Raw genomic sequence first — 10368 nt, 5'->3', positions numbered from 1 at the left:
GCCGTGTTAGGCATCTGCCTTAGCTAAATTCTGATGAAATCTTCCAAATACATATTTATTAAGCCTGGAGAAAACCTTGTATCACTAGGAGGCACAGATTCCTCATGAAATACTTGCAGAGGGTTGAGGCCAACTTATGGCTTTGTAGTTATGAAAAACTGTGTGGGAATTAGAGGCCCCCAGGTGAGAAATGGACATGATAGAGTGTGATGGAAAATAGTGCTGGTTTGATTTTTTTCATTAGAGTCCACATAATTCCATTGTTCTAGTATATTTAGGGGCTTTCCAATTTCAGTTACACCAGTCTCTTTGTGCAGTTTCAAGCTTCAGGTTGTCCTAATTCAGTCTCAACTCATGTCAAGAACTTTTCACTCCAGGTGATATAGCCCATCAGTTCATCATATTTTCCTCTTATTGCTGCTTTCTGTGAGTTGTGAGAACAAAATGGAAAAAGAAAAAGATTATGAGAATATATATAAAAGCAAGATGGAATCTGTTGAAAATGAGGAGTAGTGAATATTAGAAGTGATTTAAACAAGTGATGAATATCATGTACACTCATGAATTTTAGAACTGAACATTGCAGTGAGAGTTTTTGGGACAGGTTTAAAATATGTTACAGTTCATATGTTGTAATAGTATGTTGATTTTGTGTTTTGTTTTTGTATATTTAGGGAACTGTATAACTGTATACTTTTTATTTGTAATGAGAACATTGAAATTATTTGATGTCCTGTCATCTCTGTAATCACAATTTACTTTCCATTTTCTTAGTTCTCATAATTGCAGCCACAGCCCAGTTGGGTGGATCAATGGATGGAGGGAATCACTCAGTTGTGTCTGAGTTTGTGCTTTTGGGACTCACCCATTCATGGGAGATCCAGCTTGTCCTCCTGGTGTTTTCCTCTGTGCTCTATGTGGCAAGCATGACTGGAAACTTCCTCATTGTGTCTTCTGTGACCATTGATGCTCACTTACACTCCCCCATGTACTTTTTCTTAGCCAACCTCTCCTTCATTGACTTAGGAGCCTGCTCTGTGGTGTCACCAAAGATGATTTATGACCTTTACAGAGAGCATAAAGTCATCTCTTTTGGAGGCTGCATTGCTCAGATCTTCTTCATCCACGTTGTTGGTGGGGTAGAGATGGTGCTGCTCATGGTCATGGCCTTTGACAGATATGTGGCCATATGCAAGCCTCTCCACTACCTGACCATCATGAGCCAGAGAGTGTGCATTTTGTTTACAGCTGCTGCTTGGGCCCTTGGCATCACTCACTCACTGTTCCAATTAGCATTTGTTGTTAATTTGCCCTTCTGTGGTCCTAATGTATTGGATAGCTTTTACTGTGACCTTCCTCAGCTCCTCAGACTGGCCTGTACAGATACCTACAGATTGCAGTTCATGGTCACTGCCAATAGTGGGTTTATCTGTGTTGGTTCCTTCTTAATACTCCTCATCTCCTATGTCTACATCATGTTTACTGTTTGGAAACACTCCTCAGGTGGTTCATCCAAGGCTCTCTCCACTCTGTCAGCTCACATCACTGTGGTCCTTTTGTTCTTTATTCCAACCATGTTTGTCTATACATGGCCACACCCCAATTCACAGATGGACAAGTTTCTTGCACTGTCTGATGCTGTGCTCACTCCTTTTTTAAATCCAGTCATCTATACACTTAGGAATAAAGACATGAAGGAAGCAATGAAGGGAGTATGGAAACACTTACTTATTTACAGAAAGGTCTCTTAAGTGATAAGCTTAAGGCCTTTTCACCAACGATGGTGTAGCCCTTGTTTTCTGTCTTTGACATTTTTGACTCAGGAAGTTTGAGACATCACATACTGATTTGTATGTTATCAAATCTTTAACAGAATTTTTAACTGATGAATGTATTTATTCCATGGAAAGAGTGAATCATGAAAACAGTATGTCTATCTATGTAAGTCCCACTAAAATTTTTTCAGATATGTTATGTAGTTTTCAGTGAATAGGCTTACATATCTTTTTTGAGATTTATTCTTAAGTATTTAAATTTTTGATACTGTTTTACATAGTATAGTTTGTTTAATTTATAATTAATAATGGCTAGTATCCATAAATACAAAAGGATGTTTTGTTTTTTGACATATCACAAAGCCTTGTAAAACCTCCTACTTTTACTAGTTTTTTGTATTGTTTAGGTAATATTTTCTTCATAGGTGATCATGTTGTCACTGAATAAAGACATTTTAATCCTTTTTTTCTAGTATGGATTAGTTTATTGTTTTTTGTTGCTGTATTACAATTGCTAGATGAAATGTTATGATGCTGAATAGAAGTGGTTAGAGTGAACATCCTTGACTTATTCTTATTCCTATGAGAAAAGCATTCAATCTTTTATCATTAAGTATATAGGTTTTTCATAGGTGCCTATTATCAAGGTGAAAAAGTTCCTATTTATTCAGTTTGTTGAATTTAAAAATATATATACTTTATTGATTATGCTATTATAGCTTTCCCAGTTTTTCCCCTTTGCCCCACTTCACCTAGTACCCCATTCCCTCAACCAATTCTCTCTTAGTTCATGTCCATGGATCACGCATGTAAGTTCTTTAGCTACTTTACTCCTATGCTGCTCTTATTCCCCTTTCTTTTTTGAGTCTATCAATTTGTTTTTCTTAATTCCTCCACCTTTGTCCCTGTGTTCCCCTTTTGTCCTCCCAACTGATAACCCTCCAAATGATCTAAATATCTATGATTCTGTTCCACTTCTGCTTGTTTGCTTAGTTTATTTAGATTCCATTATTGAGAGTTGTGAATTTATTGCCCTTTTAATGTTCATTATTTTGATCTTCTTCTTTTTCTTGTGTAATTACCTTTAGCATTGCATATAATAATGGCTTCATGATGATGAAGTCCTTTAGGTTTACCTTGTCTGGGAAGCACTTTATCTGCCCTTCAATTCTAAATGATAGTTTTGTTGGATAGAGGAATCTAGGTTGTAGATCCTTGCTCTTCCTCACTTTTGCCAGTTTCTAGCCTGCAAAGTTTCTGTTGGGAAATCAGCTTACAGTCTTATGGGAACTTTTTTGTAGGTAACTATCTGCTTTTTTCTAGCTGCTTTGAAGATTCTTTCTTCATCTTTAACCTTTGGCATTTTAATCATGATGTGTGTTGATGTGATTCAGTTTGTTTCCACTTTCTTTGGGACTCTGTGAGCTTCCTGAACTTGTATGTCTATTTCCTTCACCAAATTAGAGAATTTTTTGTTCATTATTTTTTCAAATAAGAGTCCAGTTTCTTGCTCTTCCTTTTCTCCTTGTAGCACTTCTATGATTTGGATGTTGGTACGTTTAAAGATGTCCTAGGGGCTCCTTCACCTATCCTCAATTTTGAGTTCTTTTTTTTTTTGGTTATCCGAGTGAATGTTTTTTTCTTTCCTGTGTTCCAAATCATTGATTTGAATCTCTGCTTTATCCCTTCCTCTGTCAGTTCCCTGTAGACTTTTCTTTATTTCACTTAATGTAAATTTCTTTTCTGCCTGGGTCCTTTTATGCTGTTGCAATACCCAATGAGTTCCTGGAGCATCCTGATAACCAGTGTTGTGAACTATGCAACTGATAGGTTGCTTATTTCCATTTTGTTTAGTTCTCTTTCTGGGGTTTTGTTCTGTTCTTTCATTAGGGCCATATTTCTTTGTGTACTCATTTTGGCAGCCTCCCTGTTTTTGTTTCTGTGTATTAGGTAGAGCTGCTTTTACTCTCTTAGTAGCATGATGTACTGTAGAAAAGTATATCTGTAAAATGTGTGGGGTAGATCCTTAGGTAATCACCAGGTCTAGGCAACCCATATCACCACTGTGTTGCTCTGTGTGAGGGAAGGCTCAAAGAGATGACAGTGCCATTCCCTGGCCTCAGAAGTTTTACCTAGGAGGAAGCTGTCTCCTGGCACTTGCCCTTTTGCCTCTCTCTTCACTTTCTCCTCATATGCTACTGGTACTCTTTTTGCTCTTGCCCTGTTGCTGAACCCCAGAAGGGTTGGTCTGAGTGAGTCCTAAGCTCATTGCAGGCCCTTTAAGATGATTCTTTTGAGAATCCACAGTTTCTTTCACCACCTCAATGTTCACTGGATTTTAGAGCTAGAAGTTGTGGGGCCTTGTGTTCCTGGTGCTAGAACCCTTGGCTGGGTGGTCTGATCTGGGGCTGGGATCCCTCAGTCCTGAGGTACTCTTCCTGATCTTTATCCATCACAGGTTACCTCACCTCTTTGCACCACTCCACATCTCCTCATCTCTCTGTGACTCTCACCTTCTGAGCTTCTCCGTGTCACTCTAACATCTCTGTGTCTTCACCCCTCCGACCCATCTAGATGAATGTGGCTTCTTTAAATCTTTGGTTGTTGCACTTTCATACAGCTTGATTTTATGAAAGTCTGGATGATATTTGTTCTGTAGTTTAATTGTGATTTTTTCTCTAGTTGTGCAAGAAGGCGAAGCATGCTTACCTTTGCCTCCATGTTGAGCAGAAGTCCTTGTTGAATGTTTTTAAAATCAGGAATTAATGTTGGATTTTGTAAAATGCCATTTTTGGTTTAGTATCAGGGTAATGCTCATCTTATTTAAAATTAAATTTATCGGGGTGACATTGGTTAATAAGATTATATAATTTGTATTCCCATACAGTTGGTTCTCTTTTTATTTTAATACTGTTTTCTTTAGCTGTGCAGAAGCTTTTTATTTTGATGAGACCCCATTTGTTTATTCTTTCCTTTACATCCCTTGCTGTAGGGGACATATCAGTAAAAATGTTGCTGCATGAAATATCGGAGATTTTCCTGCCTCTGTTCTCCTCTAGGACTTTAGTGGTGTCACGGCTTATATTTAAATCTTTTATCCGCCTTGAATTTATTTTTGTTTATGGTGTAAGTTGGTGCTTGAGTTTCATTTTATTGCACATAGCTGTCCAGTTCTCCCAACACCATTTGTTGAAGAGGCTATTTTTACTCCATTTTATGTTGCAGCCCCAGTTGTCGAATATTAATTGACTGTAGAGACTTGGGTTTGTTTCTGGGCTCTTTGTTCTGTTCATGGAAAGATGCTCAATATTGCTAGCCACCAGAGAGATGCAAATTTAAACCACAATAAGATACCACTTTACACCAGTCAGAATGGCCATCATAAACAAAGCAACAAACAACAAGTGTTGGAGAAGTTGTGGAGAAAAGGGGACTCTAATGCACAGTTGGTGGGATTGCAGACTGGTACAACCACTATGGAAAACAGTATGGAATTTTCTAAGAAAATTAAAAATTGACCTGCCTTTTGACCCAGCAATTCCACTGGTAAGATTATATCTTAAGAACTCTGAAACACCATTCCAAAAGAACCTATGCACCCCAATGTTCATAGCAACACAATTTACAATGGCCAAGTTTTGGAAGCAACCTAGGTGCCCATCAGTAAAGGAATGGATCAAAAAACTATGGTACATGTACACAATGACATTTTATGCAGTGGAAAGGAAGAAGGAGCTCCTACCCTTTGCAGCAGCATGGATGGATCTGGAAAGCATTATGCCTAGCGAAATAAGCCAGGTAGTGAAGGACAAATACCATATGATCTCACTTTTCACAGGAACCTAAACAACAAAACAAAGAAACAAACAAGCAAAATATAACCAAAAACACTGAAATCGAGAACAGGCTGACAATGACCAGAAGGGATAGGGGAGGGAATTTCAGGGGAGAAGGGGAAGGGATTACAGGAACAAGTATAAAGGACACATGGACAAAAACTAGGGCTGGTGGAAGTTGGAGGGAGGTGGGGAGCACTGCAAGGAGTAGGCTGGGATGGGAGTTAAAGACAGAAAAGTGTACTTGAACCACAATTAAAAGAAAAAATAAAAATTAACAAAATAATTATATCATTTGTACACTGTGTTGTGTGTTAACCACCCCAAGTCGAGTCTGTCCATCACCAGTTTTTTCCCCTGTGCTGTCCTCCCACTCTCCTCCCTCTTCCTTTGGCAATCACCACACTATTATCTGTGTCCCTAGGTGTGTACCTCTTTTTTCCTTTTTTTGCTCAGTACCTGCACCCACATAGACCTCCTTTGTCCCTTACAGCTGTCAGCCTGCTCTCTATTTGTGAATCTGTCTCTATTTTGCTTGTTAGTTCATTTTGTTCATTAAAATATACATTTGAATGAAGTCATATGGTACTTGTCTTTCTCATGCTTGCTTATTTCTCTTCGCTGCATGCATTCCAGGTCCATCCATATGGTTGCAAAATGTAAGATTTCCCTTTTTTTTATGTCTGAGAATACATTTCTACCACGTGATATGTCTATTGCATTGTGTGCACACCATCCAAAGTCAAATGTTGGGAACCGCCCTGACTGGTATCAGAAGCTGAAACCCCTGCCTAGGCTAAGGCTAAGGGAACGCCCTTGGAACTGTAAGCCAGCAAGGAGACAAAAGCTTATCTTCCTGGCAGGAATGCTGCTTCTGCTGCTTTATTCATGACTGAACCCCAAAAAGCTTGGTCAGTTAGCCAAAGACGGGTAAGATTCCCCACGGGGGAATGACCTAAGACAGGCACGATCACTTTTGGGAGGCCCCCCAAAAGAAGGACTTGGGGGGGCTGCAGCAAAAGGGGGGGTGATGGACCCTCGCTCCTCGGCTTTAACATAGCCTGAGTTCTCAGCATCTGGGAAAAAAACCTCCTTGTCTCCCAGTTACCTTAGTTCCCTTGCTCCACCTAAGCCTGAAACAATGACAGGGTGGTGCAGCTCGGTACTGAGAAGTGCGGATTCCCCAGGGTGATCAGGCCTAAGAAAGAACATGTAAATTACTGTGAAACCTTCTTTGTTTAGAATGCTCTCAGTTGAATGAGAAGGGTCTTAGGAGGAAGTTATTTTGTTCCTCAGTTTTACAGCTCTTTGACCCCCAACTCAATAGACCGGCAGAGTTCTTTGTTTTTCTATGGTTCCTTACTTCCCCCTAATGAGTACTGTACTTTACCTGAATTATTATGCAAAATGAGCCCAATAAAAGCAGGTATGGATGGTAAATCAGTGCGCTCCCCACTGGGGGGGTGGCCATTTTGTCCCCACTTCCCCACAGAAACTAGTTTGTCTCTGTGCATGTGTTGTTTTCTCTCGTGTGTGTTTCGACAAGCCATCCACAGCGTTCTGTGGTCACTGCTGGCCGGTGACCCACACACAACAGTCAAATAATCTTCCATCACCATATATTTGACCCCTTTTACCTTTACTACCTTCCCATCCCCTTTCCTTTTGTCTATGAGTATTTTTGTTTGTTTTTCTTGTTTATTCTTTTGTTGCCTTGAGTTTTAAAATGTATCTCCTCGTTTTAAATTTACCAAAAGAATTTTGTAGAATTTATATGATTACTTTCTAAAATGTTAGGTAAAATTTGCCAGTGAAGTATTCTAGGTCTGAAGTTTTTCTGTGAGAGAGTTTTCAAGTATAAATCCAATATTTGGTAGTTTTTATATCCCAAGCAATTTGTACACTTATGTAAATTATGGAATTTATTGGAATAAGTTATTTCCAATATTCCCTTATCATCTTTTGAAATATCTGTAAGACAGGCAATACTTCCCTTTGTGTCATTCTGAATATTGGTTGTTTGTGTCTTTTTTCTTTTTCATCTTATCATATTGGCTAGAAACTTTTCAACTTCTTGAATTTCTCAGGGAACCAAGTTTTCATTTCATTTATTTTCCTCTATTTTTATTTTCGATGTATTTTGCTTTTATGTTTATATTTACATATATTCTTCATTTTTATTTAGGCTTTTTGCTAGTTTCTTTAAGGAGAAATCATCATCCTTCATTTAAGACCCTTCTTTTTTAAAAGAAGTTTTTAGTTGTATTAATTTCCCTTTAGCACTCCTTTAATTGAATCACAAATTTTCATATATCCTATTTTCTTCTCATTCAGTTCAATATATGTTCTAATCTTTCCTTTAATTTTTAACGCATAGATTATAACTTCTTTTTTAACATATTTTATTCATTATGCTATTACAGTTGTGCCATTTTCCCCCTTCACTCCCCTCCACCCTGTACACCCCTTTGCACTCACATTCTCCCCCTTTAGTTCATGTCCATGTGTCATAAGTTCTTTAGCTTCTACATTTCCCACACCATTGCTGCCCTCCCCCTGTCTATTTTCTACTTATTTTCCATGCTACTTATTCTCTATATCTTTCCTCCCTCTCTCCTCCTTTCATTTCCCTGTTGCTAACCCTCCATGTGATCTCCATTTCTGTGGTTTTGTTCTTGTTCTCTTTGTTTACTTAGTTTGCTTTTGTTTCAGGTATGGTTGTTACTAACTGTGAGTTTGATGTCTTTTTTTACTGTTCATATTTTTTTATCTTTTTTTTTTTCTTAGATAAGTCCCTTTAACATTTCATATAATAAGGGCTTGGTGATGATGAACTCCTTTAACTTGGCCTTATCTGAGAAGCACTTTATCTCCCCTTCCATTCTAAATGAAAGCTATGCTCAATAGAGTATTCTTGGATGTAGGTCTTTGCCTTTCATGACTTGGAATACTTCTTGCCTGCGAGGTCTCTTTTGAGAAATGAGCTGACAGTCTGATGGGAACTCCTTTGTAGGTCACTGTCCCCTTATCTCTTGCTGCTTCTAGGATTCTCTCCTTCATTTTTACCTCGGATAAAGTAATTATGATGTGCCTTGGTGTGCTCCTCCTTGGGTCTAACCTCTTTGGGACTCTCTGAGCTTCCTGGACTTCCTGGAAGTCTATTTCCCTTGCCAGATGGGGGAAGTTCTCCTTTATTATTTTTTCAAATAACTTTTCCAATTGTTGTGTTTCCTCTTCCCCTTTTGGTACCTCTATAATTTGGGTGTTGGAACATTTAAAGATGTCCTAGAGGTCCCTAAGCCTCTCCTCATTTTTTTGAATTCTTGTTTCTGCATTCTTTTCTGTTTGGTTGTTCCTTCCTCCTTCTGGTTCCCTTCCATTCATATGAAACCCAGTTTTCTTCCATCAGTTTTCATTCCCTGTGCATTTTCCTTCATTTCTCTTATTGTAGTCTGCATTTGTTCATCTAATTTATGACCAAAGTCCACCAATTCTGTAAGCATCCTGATCACCAGTGCTTTGAGCTGTGCATCTGATAGGTTGGCTATTTCTTGGTTGCTTAAAAAAACTGGCTCTGGGGCTTTTAACTCTGTTTGAGCCATCTTTTTTACTTTATTTTATTTTCTTTCTTTGATTTGGTCACATTTGTTACGTAAGAGGGGTGGAGCCTTAGATGTTCACCAGTGCGGGGCACCTCACTTGCTGGGCTGTGATGTTGTATGTGGGGGTGGGGTCAGGAGGGAAAAATGGTGCCCGCTCCACTCTCACTAGGATTTCAGTCATCTTTGCTGCTTCCCACAAGAAATTTGGGCCCCTCTGGCGCTGGCTCCTGGGCGGGTGGGTTTGTGTACTTTCTAGGACTCTGTGGGTTTCTCCAAAGAGCCTCCTGTGAGGCTGAGAGAATCTTCCAGCCTCAACTAACACAGGTGTTTTCAGTCGGTGCCTTTAGGCTTTGTTTCCCAGTGCTGGGTCCTTGTGTTGTGTGCTCTGTGTCGCTGCCCATTTTTGCCTAGTTTTTCTGCACATGAGTGTGAGGCTGCGGACAGCCAGCTACCTTGCATGCCTCCCTGGGTCTATTTCTTGCCTCCCACGCCCAGGGTTTGTCACTGGTTTGTCAGCTGCCCCTGCGCTTCTGGGGTCTACCAACTGCTGTCTGCACCTTGCTTGCCCACGTCTGCTAGCCACCAATTTTTCCTGCCAGTACCCCTTCACCCCTCTCTGTAGGCCTCCGACTCTGCCCCTCCTTACAGGATTGGAGGTATGGTATTCAGACTTCTGTTCGGGTCATTTCTCTCTGTTCTGGTTGTTTTTTGTTTATAAATTCTTGTTGTCCTTAGTTTTGGTTGGGCGAGGAGGTACAATGCAACCACCTATGCCTCCATCTTGCCCGGAAGCTCCAGATTATAATTTCTTTGAAAAATTTCCAGATATCATCATTATTGATTCTAATTTTGATTATTGATTCTAATTTATTTCTATTGTAGCCTACAACCTACTTTGTATGATTTGAATAGTTTTAAATTTATGGAGAATTGTCTTATGGCCCATAAGATAGCAGATTCCTATCGCACCTCATATTTACTGCTGAAGAATTTGCAGAGACTGGTTTCCTGGAACAGCTCATAGCATTGGAAAGGGGGCGGGGCAAAAATTTAGACCTGATGTTGCTCTGTGAGATTGGGAATAAGCATAGAACTGAAGTTTGTTTCCTGGATAAAGAGGGTCTAATCCCCAGAAATTCAGAGTACCCTCTGTGA

General features: G+C 39.4%; 1 protein-coding gene across 1 annotated transcript; it reads left to right on the top strand.

The window, feature by feature from the left end:
- Positions 1–812: 812 nt before the first annotated feature.
- On the top strand, positions 813–1751 carry LOC123808689 (olfactory receptor 4F3/4F16/4F29-like). Its single transcript, XM_045823488.1, has one exon. The coding sequence runs from the start codon at positions 813–815 to the stop codon at positions 1749–1751; it is 939 nt and encodes a 312-aa protein (XP_045679444.1).
- Positions 1752–10368: the final 8617 nt, after the last annotated feature.

The sequence above is a fragment of the Phyllostomus hastatus genome, unplaced genomic scaffold, assembly GCF_019186645.2.
Source record: "Phyllostomus hastatus isolate PE091 unplaced genomic scaffold, TTU_PhHast_1.1 phas_scaffold_501, whole genome shotgun sequence".
Classification (NCBI taxonomy): domain Eukaryota; kingdom Metazoa; phylum Chordata; class Mammalia; order Chiroptera; family Phyllostomidae; genus Phyllostomus; species Phyllostomus hastatus.
The sequence above is the reverse complement of the archived record's forward strand: the minus strand, read 5'-3'. Positions and strand labels throughout refer to the sequence as shown.